This window comes from Sinocyclocheilus anshuiensis, unplaced genomic scaffold (genome assembly GCF_001515605.1).
Source record: "Sinocyclocheilus anshuiensis isolate Anshui unplaced genomic scaffold, SAMN03320099.WGS_v1.1 scaffold715, whole genome shotgun sequence".
NCBI classification, from domain to species: Eukaryota; Metazoa; Chordata; class Actinopteri; order Cypriniformes; family Cyprinidae; genus Sinocyclocheilus; species Sinocyclocheilus anshuiensis.
In genome coordinates this window covers 757,215-771,486 of record NW_015551089.1, presented here as the reverse complement: position 1 = coordinate 771,486, position 14,272 = coordinate 757,215, and the positions used below count along the sequence as shown (strand labels likewise).

The 14,272-nt window shown below is 37.7% G+C and overlaps 2 protein-coding genes across 4 annotated transcripts in view; one reads left to right on the top strand and one right to left on the bottom strand.

Annotated features, from left to right (window-relative positions):
• Window positions 1-10,935, bottom strand: part of LOC107662596 (E3 ubiquitin-protein ligase UBR1-like) — a 57,523-nt gene extending 46,588 nt beyond the window's left edge. For all 3 annotated transcript variants that reach the window (XM_016452668.1, XM_016452670.1, XM_016452669.1), the window contains exons 1-15: window positions 10,775-10,935; window positions 10,567-10,672; window positions 8,309-8,574; window positions 8,025-8,103; window positions 6,774-6,884; window positions 4,037-4,164; window positions 3,813-3,951; window positions 3,665-3,727; window positions 3,440-3,563; window positions 2,592-2,699; window positions 2,386-2,474; window positions 2,154-2,252; window positions 1,163-1,320; window positions 966-1,065; window positions 760-888 (exon numbers count right to left, since the gene is read on the bottom strand). In XM_016452668.1, coding sequence (XP_016308154.1) covers window positions 760-888; window positions 966-1,065; window positions 1,163-1,320; window positions 2,154-2,252; window positions 2,386-2,474; window positions 2,592-2,699; window positions 3,440-3,563; window positions 3,665-3,727; window positions 3,813-3,951; window positions 4,037-4,164; window positions 6,774-6,884; window positions 8,025-8,103; window positions 8,309-8,574; window positions 10,567-10,672; window positions 10,775-10,803 — 1,728 coding nt within the window. In that variant the 5' untranslated portion in view covers window positions 10,804-10,935. The remainder of the gene's footprint in view (window positions 1-759; window positions 889-965; window positions 1,066-1,162; window positions 1,321-2,153; window positions 2,253-2,385; window positions 2,475-2,591; window positions 2,700-3,439; window positions 3,564-3,664; window positions 3,728-3,812; window positions 3,952-4,036; window positions 4,165-6,773; window positions 6,885-8,024; window positions 8,104-8,308; window positions 8,575-10,566; window positions 10,673-10,774) is intronic.
• Window positions 10,936-11,798: 863 nt separating this feature from the next.
• Window positions 11,799-14,272, top strand: LOC107662643 (probable G-protein coupled receptor 132). Its single transcript, XM_016452724.1, has 2 exons — window positions 11,799-11,953; window positions 13,251-14,272. The coding sequence occupies exon 2, from the start codon at window positions 13,264-13,266 to the stop codon at window positions 14,227-14,229; it is 966 nt and encodes a 321-aa protein (XP_016308210.1). The 5' UTR covers window positions 11,799-11,953; window positions 13,251-13,263; the 3' UTR covers window positions 14,230-14,272.

Below are 14,272 nucleotides of genomic sequence, written 5' to 3'. Positions count from 1 at the left end.
TCATTTCTCCGATCACAAATGCAGACATGGTTTTATGTTTACGCGGTGCGATGCAATGCAACGCATAAAAAGACAGTATATGTCATTATAATCCATAATGATGTCCCCACTGGATGCAACAAATGCCTAGTTTATAATGGGTTTTAATGTTTTTGTCTCGTCGCTCTGGCCTGACAGGGCATCACAGTATGGTAAGGGGCGTAACATTTCCGTCACATGCTTGAGGTATTCGGCCAATCACAACGCACTGGATAGCTGGCCAATCAGAGCACACCTCGCTTTTCAGACCGATGAGCTTTGTAAAAATCGACGCGTTTCAGAAAGGCGGGGCATAGAGGAGAAACAATAATGTACATCATGTGGAAAATAATGCGTTTTTTGAACCTTAAACCGCATAAACACATTTCATTACACCAAATAACGTTCTTTTTAGCAACATCATATGACCCCTTTAACTGTGATAAGAAGAAATGTTTCTTGAGCATCAAATCAGCATATTAGAATCATTTCTGAAGATTCATGTGACACTGAAGACTGCAGTAAAGATGCTGAAAATTCAGCTTTGCCATCACAGGAAAAAGTTATTTTAAAATATATTCCGATTATATTCCGAACAGTAGTGTATTCATTTTATACATTCACATTACATATTCATATTTTATCATGTTGTTTTATTTCATAATCGCCAATTTCTTATGCATGTATTTAACCTCAAAAAGCAAAACAGAAAACCAATATCTCCGACTAGCCATGACTCACGTCAGAAGAACACCAGTCCTGAAACATGGCGAGAATATGGCGTAGCTGCATCTGGAGGCTAAATCCTGCCTCCCACTCGGGCTCCACCTCAACATGCTGACCAAGCTGCCTCTTCACCTCCTCCATCCCCTGCCATCAAAGAAGGAGATTCAATTAGGCTACAGATCAAACCAAATTAAAATCCTTTGGACAAGAGAAAGCATTACCTGCATACAACATAGGAAGCGAAGAAAGACACGCAAACCTTCAAGGAACTTCTCCCTCAACGTCTCAGTCCAAACAGAGGGCTTACTGATTAGAATGTACCTGATAACATCAAAATAAAACCAACCTACATTGAGACAACTGATAAAAATAAACAGAGCTGTAGTTATTTTCCATAATTTAAGGGTTGTGTGTAGACCTGAGGTCATGGAAGATAACTTGAACCCGGAAGAACTTGTCGGGGTTGTGGCCCTGGAAGTGGAAGCGTTGGTTGCTGTCCAGATGTTCCCTCATCATATCCATTACAGTGTCTATAATGACCTTGATGACGCTGCCCTCCTCTATCAACTGCCTGGCCTGAGGAAAAAAGAGAGGTGGAAAGCTTTAAATTTACCTTTAACCTTTAAATTTAATTTAAGGGTTACTTCCCATCATTTACTTAAGTCATATCATTCCAATTTGAATGACCCTCTTTCTTTCATGGAAAATAAAAGGAGATATTATGACTAGTATTCTTTTATATATTAAGGCTATTTTTCATACCATTGCAATGAATGGATGCTGACGCTTTCAGGACACAAAAAGGATGCTAAAGCTACATGAAAGCAAATGCAAGAACAGTATCAATCTAGATCATGAATCAATAAATTTACACCAGTTTTGTGAACTAGATGAACTGATTCATTCATCATGACTCCTTCTTATGACACTTATCATTTTAGATCTTGATAGCCACAGTTCACATTTACTTTCATTATATTGGGGGGAAAAAAAGAAAGAAGAAAAAAGCCCTTTCTTTTAAAGTTCACCTTTTGGGTGAACTGTCTCTTTAAAGGCTAGAGATTGGGACACTTTAAATCATCAAGACCAAGTACAAGTTAGCTACAGTACAGAACAGTCAAAACATATGCTACAAAAAATATAAAAGCACAAATGCAGTTCATAACGTATAAAGTATGTGCTGCATTCTCACATGCTGAATGCTGACACATACAGCATTTCTTGTAATTACTTGTACTACAAGTTAGACAAAGAAGTGTAATTTTTTTTTACAAATAGAGAACTGATAAAGAGAACAGTATCTGACTGACAAAAGTATTTTACTTAAGATTATACAGTAAAAGATACAGAAAGATGCTAGACTTTACAGAAACATGCTTGACGTCATGTCTGCAAGCTGTTCATCATACCAAAGTGGGAACAGTGAAGATTTGCACAGACAAGGCTGTGACTGAGATGTTCCTTTGATGGTCATCACAGATAAAGTCTTCCTGAAGTTGCTTGTAGAGCTGAAACATGATGTATACACATTAGGCCTCATCTCAGCTGAATGTACTCATTCTAAGCATGTAACAACTTAAAATAATACTCGGATATTAAAATGATACATATGTGAAATGATATGCAGCTGTGAAATTATACCTCTGTGAATTTCATGGCAAACTGCCTCTTGTATTCTGTGTCCATCAGTAAACTACTAAAAATTAACTCGTGCACAACCTTGCGGGCTCCTGAGGGAGTTACAGGAAATCAGGTTTAGATTCAGCACTAAGAATATCTTACCGGATTTGAAATGTCTGCAGGGTATTAAAAGTGAATAATTTAATGATAGAGGTTGAAAGATTGACCTTTATATAGTTTGGCGTCGTGCAGCATGAGTTGACTGATCAGGCAGGGTTTATTGTTGTCAGAGGCCGGCTCCAAAGCCACCTGGCAGAACACCTCCCTGAGGCCAACTACAGAACCAATGACAAGGACAAAACCTCTATTTTATTTCTGTGGAACACAAAAGGCGATGTTTAGCAGAATTTCCAAGCTGCTCTTTTCCATATAGTGAAAGTGAATGGGGACTGGAGCTGTCTAGCTCCATAACAAAAATAAAGGTATTATAAAATATATAAAAGTAGTACACATGAGGCGTACAATATATTCAAAATTTACTGAAGTCATGTAAGGGAAAAGACCACAGTTTAAATGATTATTCACTGAAAATCTGCTCATCTGCTGTAGCTCTTTAAATTTCATTCACAAGCACATATATCGTTCAAAAGTAAGAGGTCAGTAAAATCTGGTCTTAAAATGTGGGAACCCTGGTCATTAGTTCTCATAATTTTCACAGACATCAAACCTAATGCAGACTGCAGTGTATCTTGAGTCATCTGTGTCGCTTTTATGTTGTTATTTTCATTAATAATAATAATTAATAGTAGTATTGGTGTTATTATTATTATCATCATCATCAGTTTCAGTGTTCAACAGCTCCAGTCCCCATTTACTTTCATTATATGGAATATATATAGATTATAATAATACATAATAAAAAACTGGTTCATTCATTTGGTAATCAGACTATAAATATGTTTGCACTGGAGATTAAGGAGGGCTATTTTAGTATGGTCATGAAATAAACTGTATTGTTTTAAAAGTGGAACCGTTTCACCAGTTATCAGTTCACTTTCTGCTTCGAATCAACTACCTGAGTAGCCAATGATCTTTTGGAACCATGCGCCAAGTCTGAGGGCGAAGGTCTGATGAGCCATTACAGCAGTGTGAAGAATCTCAACCCGCAAAGGTTTCTGGATAATGTGCTCCGAGTTACGCTGCAAAGGACATACAAAGATGGTTAAATAAGTCATCTACATACGCCCTACATAAAGCATAAAAAACGTTTGTGTTTGAAGAGTGTACCAAGTAAGTTTACCCTGATATTGTCCTTGGCTTGCTGGCAGGATCTGAGAGTACCTCTCTTCACTGCTTTCCGCCCCTGAAATCATAATAACACGAGGAATGAAAAGTCTATATGTTGACCATGTAAGACTATGTGGAAAGCTGATGCTCAGAATACTCACTTCCTTGTCAATAAGTGCAGTGTAGATTTGGGCCTGATTCTGGTCACAGGCAATCGCGCGCTGAAGTGTGTAGATGACGTGGTCATATGAGTGATGCTCATCGTTGTAGAGCACACAGAAGTAGGTGTCTTCCATCACTCTAAAAACAACATTAAAGGTTTTAAATGAAGGTGGAGCCTATTTTGGACTTTCCAGCTGGCGGCTTTAGTAACTCCAGATCTCACTTTGGCTTCAGCTCCTCTGCTAGTTCACTGGTATCTTCCCAAACCAGCATGTCTGTTGTGTACCGCAGCAGCAGGTGGAACAGCATCTGAGCCCTTTCCCGAAGACCTGGATCCATCACACACTCATCCTATGATACACACAACAGCAAATGACACAGAGAGTCACTTAGTCTTTAGTTATTCACAGAATTTTACTTGGAATTTTACTTAATTCACCCAAAAGGAGATATTTAATGAAATGTCCAGGCTGCTCGTTTCCATATAATGAAAGTAAATGGGGACTGGAGCTGTTGAGCTCTGAAACTGATGATAATGATAATAATAACACAAATGAATCATCAAGATACACTGCAGTCTGAATTAGGTTTGACGTCAGTGAAGATTAAATGAGAACTAATGACCAGGGTTCCCACATTTTAAGACCAGATTTTACTGACCTCTTACTCTTGAACGATGGTATATGTGCTTGTGAATGAAATTTAAAGAGCTACAGCAGATGAGCAGATTTTCAGTGAATCATCATTTAAATTGTGGTCTTTTCCCTTACATGACTTCAGTAAATTTTTAATATATTGTACGCGTCATGTGTACTACTTTTATATATTTTATAATATCTTTATTTTTTGTTATGGAGCTAGACAGCTCCAGTCCCCATTCACTTTCACTATATGGAAAAGAGCAGCTTGGATATTCTGCTAAACATCGCCTTTTGTGTTCCACAGAAAAAAAAAAAAAAAAAGGAGGCTGAAACAACAGATGATGTGAGGATTATAAAGGAATTATTAATTCCCCCCCAATTTTTTTTTTTAAATGGCTTTATTATTTTATTTTATTATTATTATTATTATTATTATTATTATTATTATTTTAGGGATAGCAGGCTTGCATAGAGAAGATCACAAAAACACAACATCACATGAACTCACTGCTGTTTATTCTCATATGTATATTTGCCTGTTATTTGGCAGGAATTCAAGCTCCCAACGGTCTACTGCAGTAACTTTTTAAATATCCTCAATTTCCTCAACTCCACCAGAAGATCACGATCTGTAACATGTCCTAAAATGCAGTCACACCAAAAATAGTAACTAGCTACCGAACGAGCTCAGATAATTTGACTGTACAAACACCAAACAGATAACAAAACACACAACGCGACAGGCACTTTGAGCAGGATATGATGCTTGCTGATTTGGTTTAAATGTCCATCTGTCGTGTTCATTTTGTGTATGTTTACATCTCGCCAGAGGGTGTCAAACACAAAAAGGCACCTGCTGTTTTCCGACAAAGTGGCCATGCGTGAGTGTGGATCTGGAGCCTGATCTTATCATGGTGGATCTATTGAGTTATCAGAACACTGAAGCAGACCATCTGCTTCACAGGCCAAAATGCAGGCATACAGCAAATAAATCAGTCATAAATACAGCCAATAACAGTACATCCTCGCTCTTTATGGAACACTGGGATTTAGATGAATTATTATGCCCTTAATAGGCTTGCCGCGATAGACGGTGCTGACGGTGATATCGGTGTTAAGCCGCAACACCGGTTACATCACTTGCCCACCGCGGCACCGACCCCCACCGTCGTTTTGATTTTTTTATAGAAATAAAAATAATTTAGTTCAGTAAAAGAACAGACACTACAATTAAAAACTGAACGCGGCTGCTCAATGCAGCGTGCCGAACGACAGTCGCATCACAGATCAGATTTAATTTCTCCAGTGAGGAGAGTGAGTCCAGCTGACTGACAAGAAGAGTGAGGTGAGACAGACAAGACGATCGCGGACGATTTAGTTTCGAAACTAGATGCAAAAGCACCTGTTTGGCAATATTTTGGATTTTGAAAAGCCTGTTGACTTTTGCCGTTTATCTAAGGTGATTTTGGAAGGTTTTTTTTTTAAACATTCGTTTCTTATTTAATTGGTTCCACATTATTTGCTGATTTTCACTTTATTTAAACTGTGTCATTTTTTTATTTTATTTGACATCAAAGTGTATGCCGTGCCTCCAAGCTTTCTAACTCATTTTGCTAATAAACGTTCTACGTTTCTTATTTATTTGGTTATATATTATACGTTTACTTAGCCTACTTCCAGTTTTGTATACCTATTTAAACTTTATGCAAGTTATTTGTTATTTTATATTAGGCATAGCCTGCCCTATAGTATGGTGTATTTGTATTTGTTTTGTTAATAAAAGTTCTATGTTTTATATATACGCTAAAGTGAGTTTGACGTTGTATTTTGTTGTTGCATTCAAGCAATTGACGCCTAACTGCCGCCAATTCAAAATTGAAAGTAAAATGCGCACAGCACTTTTAAGCTATTTAAAAGCGACGGAAAGCGAGGAAAAGAGGGAAAATTAAATCGATTAACCGGTGGGAAAATTTCCTCACCGTCACAACCCTAGCCCTTAAACACCCAAATTCTACAACTGATAGTCTTTCACTTTCATTCTAACCATTTCAATTCATTTCCTTGTACAATAAACCTACTGACTAAAGACTTTACTTTTTCCTTCTACTCCCTGCTTTTATTCCAGCTTTTGCATCACAGGCTTGTTGTGAGTCACTTTCCCACACACTGTGTTTCCCACAGAAGGAGGGTTTGGGTTAGCAAACGTGCGGACAGAACGGCTCCTCTGACCTCAAGGCAGGAAGTTAGTTCAACAATAGTGTTCATGGAAAAAAAAATAAATAAATCAACATCGGTAAGATTCCAGAAAATAAACTGTACCGTTTCCATAGTAACTGAAGTGCCAGGGTCGTGTTGGGAGCAGCAGGGTCCAGTCTTCCAGGCCTCCAAGTCTCCACAGTCACAGAAACCTCCTCCTGCTGAGGCATGCATCTGCAGTTGCAATGGAAATAACAATTATAATATGGAAATAATAATAATAAAAAATAATACACTGAACAACATTATAAATGCAACACTTTTGTTTTTGCCCCCATTTTTCATGAGCTGAACTCAAAGATCTAAGACTTTTTCTATGTACACAAAAGGCCTATTTCTCTCAAATATTGTTCACAAATCTGTGTAAATCGGTGTTAGTGAGCACTTCTCCTTTGCCGAGATAATCCATCCACCTCACAGGGGTAAAGTGCCAGACGCCATTGAATGTGAGCATTTGCCCACTCAAGTCGGTTGCGACGACGAATTGCAGTCAGGTCGAGACTCTGATGAGGACGACGAGCATGCAGATGAGCTTCCTTGAGACAATTTTTTGACAGTTTGTGCAAAAATTCTTTGGTTATGCAAACCGATTGTTGCAGCAGCTGTCCGGGTGGCTGGTCTCAGACGATCTTGGAGGTGAAGATGCTGGATGTGGAGGTCCTGGGCTGGTGTGGTTACACGTGGTCTGCGGTTGTGAGGCCGGTTGGATGTACTGCCAAATTCTCTGAAACGCCTTTGGAGACTGCTTATGGTAGAGAAATGAACATTCAATTTACGGGCAACAGCTCTGGTGGACATTACTGCAGTCAGCATGCCAATTGCACGCTCCCTCAAAACTTGCGACATCTGTGGCATTGTGCTGTGTGATAAAACTGCACATTTTAGAGTGGCCTTTTATTGTGGCCAGCCTAAGGTACACCTGTGCAATAATCATGCTGTCTAATCAGCATCTTGATATGCCACACCTGTGAGGTGGATGGATTATCTCGGCAAAGGAGAAGTGCTCACTAACACAGATTTAGACAGATTTGTGAACAATATTTGAGAGAAATAGGCCTTTTGTGTACATAGAAAAAGTCTTAGATCTTTGAGTTCAGCTCATGAAAAATGGGGGCAAAAACAAAAGTGTTGCGTTTATAATTTTGTTCAATGTATATAATAATAAAAATAATACTTTAGATGGAGGTTAATTTATAATAAATTTTATTTAAAAAAAAAAATAAATGAAAAACTTGTAGAGAGAACAGGGTTGAGATTTGGGGGGGGGAATAATAATAATAATAATAATAGAAATATTAGTATGAGTGCATGTACCTTGTAGCGATGACTTTTGTGCACACTCTTCTGGAAGCATTCTATGCAGAGTACACAGGTGGGATCTATTGCACAATCCCTGGAAATACATACAAGGACACATCAAGACAAGGAAAGCAATACATGACAAGCTTGATAGTGTCAGAGGCAACCTATACAACTAACAGGGCTCCTTATGAATTCAGCATAAGAACAATGAGATGCTGGCTCATCAATCAGTCTAGCTGAACTTTTATAGGAGTTGATGGTGACTGCATACATTGTCAAAGGGGCTCAGGTCTAACCTGCAGGAGTAGACGGTCTCGCCCTCTTTAAAGACACGTCCACACTGCTGAGCTGATGAGCTGCCGCTGTATTGCTGTAGCTTCTCCAGCCCGACACAAGGGTCCTCCCCAAAAAGGAAGCATTCCAGAGGATACAGGAGGCGTTCCTCAACCCTTTGCTCCTCCTCCCCTTGTTGTGGCTCCGCCTCAATGCAGTAAATAAGGGGGACTTGCTCCCCCAAATAGCTGAGTATGGCAGCCCCTCTGTTTGAAGCCTCCTGCCATTTCTGGTGGCAAAAGAGAAAGAGCATAAATTATATAACTAACCAAATACATTAAAGGGTCATATGAAATATGCCGTTATTTTTGTTTACTTTTATGGTGCTTTTTGTTTGTAAGAAAGCTTCCGTTCCCATTCATTGCAATTGCACTGAAATGAGTGACTAGTAACCTAATCAAAATTTCTTTTTTTGCTGTTTTGTTTGGTTTTCCATGAAGCAGCCAATAAAAATGAAATAAAAATAAATATTTTGAACCCTGGATTTCAAGATCAAGCCGGGCAACTAGTCTGAAGAAGATTTTTTTGGGGCAATAATTAGCCTACTGTATGCTAAGCCTGATCTTTTCAGTGATTGTTACCCCAGTCTTCCTCCGATTCATTTATAATCAATATTTTGTGAAAATTATGATTACTGTTAAAGGCTGGGGAAAAAATAATTTAATATAAATTACTATTATTTTTTATTATAATATTTTTAATTTAAAGCTTTTTTTTAATCTTACATTCATTGTATATTAATATAGGATTTTAAGATGTATTTTTTTTTATAAAAGAATAAATAAGTGGGCAACTATTATGCATGTCAATTTTGGTGGTTAAACATTAATATACAGGAAATGCCAAATCACGTTGCAGGATGGTGAAAAGCATGCTATGTTTGGTCAGCATACAAGGTCTAGAAGACATTTCAGGCTCCTACTACTGAAGCTATTAAGAGTTTTTATGTTTATCGATGCACAAAATAAATGAACACTAAGAGCAATGTAATGATTTGCATCAATCAAACCAAGAAGTTTCAGAGCTTCTTAATGCACAGAGAAACCATCAAATAGACGGCCTTTGACCCCTAACCAACATAATTGCTACCATGGTGCATACCTGTTCATGCCAATAAAACTTCATGTTTGAAAAAAAATTCTACATCTGCCTGATTGGTTTAACCTAACCGTCTGCAGCAAGATCTGTCAAAGGAGGACCAAGGGTCAGTCCTGAAACTTACTTTCAAAGTGATGGATATTTCCAATGTCAACTGACTAACGAATGAGGATGCGTTATGCAACGCAATATTTGGAATTAAAACAGGCAACTATGGCAGGGCTACATTATGAAAGCAGATTCATGTTCGGTCTCAGAATATCAACAGGAGGACATACATTTCACCGTCACTATCTGATCTCACTTCAGAGAGATGTGGAAATCTACATCCTGATCTATTTTAAGGTTGAAAAATCATGAGCAATACATTTTAATCTCTGCGAGGTCTCTGAAAATGCAAATCTAACACCAATACTAGCGTTTCAAATCTTGCTCATCTTTCACATTCAAACTTTTCTAAATGTGTAAGAAGAAAAGATGAATAAAGAAAGAAAAAAAGAAGCATAAACAATTAATAGTTAAACACTACATTTGGTTATACAAGACTACATTCTGTAATAGCTAATAAATAAATAAATACTGCCTATTCTGATTCTGTAAGCCTGTACTTAAAATATATAAAGAGGCTGCATTAAAAAGAGAAAAAAAAAAAATGCACAAAGCGGAACATTTGGTGAAATGTTGTGTCTCTCAAAAGGGCAATGAAAAAGAAAATTAAAGATTTTGTAGTTTCCGTAGACGAACCCAACTTTCAAGGGCATCAGCTCGAAAACTCCCTTTAAAAAAAACTGCTCGTTTTATCTGCAGTAACTTTGAAGAAAACACAACGTACTAACTAAAATGCTATAAAATGCGCGATGATGTAGAATAAAAAGCAGTTAAAGCGGGTGTTAAATCTGCTCGTGTTTACATGTCAGATGTTAACAATCATGTAAACAACATTTAGGATCTGACCAATGTGTTCATCATTAAATCGTAGATAAAACAGAATTGAAAGGAGTACCACGCATATGCAGCTTATACCTTTCCCTGCTGAAATCATAATATGTTGCATGCGCATATTTATGCGACCATGACATGCGACTGAATTTATGTGTTAAGTGGTTAAATGCCAAATAATTACCGTGCTCAATTGTACACCGTTCAGCGACTCCGCCATGATCCAAATGCCGTAAAGCGTCACTACAGCAACACAACTAGGACGGATTTGCAACAGTTTAAAAGTCTTTCTGGTGGATTGAAATCAAAGTATAACAAGCAGTTCAATATACATAGAAATAAACGTAATTACAGATTGTCGGCAGATTGTAAAAGCATGTGCATAGACATACATTGCATAACACAATAAATAAAAGGCCATAAAAGGAAGTGAGTTATAGCCTATTATATAAAACCAAAACAAGTTTTAAGTTATTGAATCGAGGTCCTTTCCTATAAATTCAGGACAAAAGAGCAGCAACACAGTACTTCAGCTACTAATACGGAAACAAGATTAACTATGATTAAACAAGTAATAGCGAATTTAGGAGAGAGAGTTCCTTATCAAGTAATCAATAATTACCGATCGGGATTAACTAAATTAACTTTCAAATGATAAAGAATTACCAATTAATTACTAATCACGTTTTAGACGTGAGCGTTTTTCCCATTTTAAAATGAGTTAGTTAGTTCCTAAAGAGTAACAGTGACGAGGGAAGATGTTTTATAATCTTCAGACGCTGTCGTGATTTGATAGGGATCTTCAGGAATAAATAAATTATAACATCAAGCTACAATAGTCCAAATATAAGTACTTATTATAAGTGTACCGTAGTGATTCGGAATAAGAAGAAGTTTGGAAGATGCATTCATGATGTACTCGCTCATTATATACATTTGGCAAATTTTGAACACAGAAAAAGTTACATAGTGCTGCTTTAATTTTCTGTAAACGATATATTTATCATTTTTAGCCCTGCAGCGCCCTCTGGAGGAAAGTAACTTTTTTTCTTATTATAATGAGAAACTGTCTTATTCAAATAGGAACCCATAGTAAACGCCACAGAAATACTTCAAATACATGATTTAATACAACGTCAGTGACAGGGTCAAATAAATAAGTAAATAAATGAATACATACTGCCACAGTATTTACAGTAAGGGAGATGTTTATGCAACCCCTGCAAATGTAAAAATAATGGCCGCAAATGAAATCACCCAAAGAAATGTAAAATCAAAATTGTATCACTCTGTAAATAATTAAATGTTACTCAAAAATGTCTTGCTATGTCAACCGTGACTACTATTCCCCCTCTGTCTACTATATCAAAGCATGTCACACCGCGTGCTTGAACACTTGCTCATCACTATCACTTCCTTCACTGCAGGTGTGCGGCTGAGCGTGTAGTAGCCTATTACCAAGTCCGCTGGGATGAAAAAGAGAGTTTGGGCTGATTTGACAAATAGGAACGGAGATTGATGACATGAACTGTTATATTGAGTAGAGTTTCCGCGATCATCTGGGATAAGAGGTAACTGTTTGATTATGTGCAACATGGAGGTAGAATCAGAGCTTACCACTTCAAGGGAAATGACCTGTTGTTGAGTGGAAAGTCTAACTTGTGTGTCTTTGTTACTGCTGAAGTGTGTTGAAATTTCTTCTTCTGCATTCTACTGTACGGACGTAAATTGACTTTCCCTTCAGCCTGAGGCTTATTCATTTCACTTTTGGTGTGAAAAGGCTTTTATATTTGCCAAAAATAGAACGTTTTTATTTTAAAAACAAACAAGCAAGCCCTGTCCAGATTTAAAAAGTAGCGCAAAAGTAACGCAACGCATTACTTTTCATAAAAAGTAACTAAGTAACGTAGTTACTTTTTTTTTATGGAGCAATGCAATATTGTAATGCATTACTTTTAAAAGTAACTTTCCCCAACACTGTATGTTAACACTTAAGGTTAGTTAATGCATTAACTAACATTTACTAGCAATATACTCTTGTTATAGTATGATGAACTAGTCTTTGTTAACGTTAGTTCAGGTAGGCTCAGATCTATTTACTAATATTAACAGATACAACTTCTTAAAAAAATGTATTCGTAAATTTTGAAAATAACAGATTACTTTTAAGATTAATACATGCTTTAGAAGTATTTTTTCATTGTTAGTTCATATTAACAAATGGAACCTCACTGTAACGTGCGTTACAGAAATTACACTAAATTTATCTAACAGTGCAGAATGTTTTTTATGAATGTCCATGTTTATGATTTTGTGAATAAATGGATGGAAAAATGGAAAGTTTACATTTTGATAAAATGTTTCCAGTCACACCAGTAGCCTAATAAAAGCTGTTTTATTTATCATAGTGTGGGTTTGCCACATGGTGGTTGTCCTGTTTAGATCACGTGACTATTTTATTCAGCTTAAAACTTTAAAATTAATAAGTGACTAGCTTATTCAGTTTAAAATTAAAAAAGTAATCCTGATGTGCACTTAATTGTGATCTTATTTCCATCTAAAAATGGTGAGTTAATTTATCCAACATAGTAAGACTAGGTTATATGATGTTCTGAATAGTAGAAAATACCCACATCATGTTTTATAATATTTGACTTAGCTGTGGGAAGTAATCTGAGTGGAAATGAGAACAATATACTTCTAAAAATGTATTTAAAGTAGCACTTGAGGTTTTTGTTTTTCTGATGCCATTAGCTTTGTTTTTGATGGTCCTTTCGTTTTCTTTTTTCTTCATATCAACCCCATGCTTTTTTTAATTGAAACACCAGTTTAACTGAATTATGTTTTTCCCCCATCGTTTTGGATCAGCTTCCCAGTGACCATGAACATAACCAGTACAACAATCAGTCCCCCAAACCACACAAACGGTTGTGAACCGCCTTACGATGAAGAAAACCCACTTCCACTTGTGGTTCTCTACAGCACAGTCCTCACATTAGGCCTGCCCGCTAACCTGATCACAGTCTTCCTCACGGTCCTCGAAGTGTGTCAGAAGAACGTCCTAGGAATCTACCTCTTCAGCCTGTCAGTGTGTGACCTGATGTATCTTGGCACACTTCCACTCTGGGCCATTTACATCAACAGGGGTCACCGCTGGGAGTGGGGCTCTCTGTCCTGTAAGCTCATGGGGTACGTGTTCTTCAACAACATGTACATCAGTATCTTCTTGATGTGCTGCGTTTCCGCAGACCGTTTTGTGGCGGTGGTCTACGCCGTGGAGTCTCGAGGTCTGAGAAGGATGAGGCATGCCGTGATCATCACCGTTGTGATTGTGGTGGTCGTTGCTGTGGGACACGTGCCGGTTTTCAGCATGACAGAGGGCGAGTCTGAGAAAATGAAGAAGCGGTGCTTCGAGCCAAGCGACCCCTCTGTCGTAGTGACGGGCCTCAACTATGCCCGCTTCTTCATCGGTTTCTTCATCCCGCTGTGCATTTTAATAGTCACCAACTTGGCCATCATTGCTAAAGTTCAAGCTAGCACAGGTTTGAAGCCACAGACCAAAATCAAAATCCGTAACCTGGCCTTTGCAGTCATCTTGTTCTTTCTGGTCTGCTTCACGCCGTACCATGTGATCCTTTTGCTACGTGCCATCAATTTCCACTTTTCGAATGGGAAATGTGACTTTGAAAGAAGCATTTACACACCCTATACAATCTCTCTGGGTCTGTCTACCATCAACAGTGCCATAAACCCTGTTTTCTATGTGCTTAGCAGCAACAGTGTTCATAAGAGGATCTACAAAGGCCTGCGACGGTTACGTAGCAGCTCGAGATCTTCTTTTGCATAATTTATTTCGCTTTCTCAACTGGGACTTATTTTCCTTTTTCTGT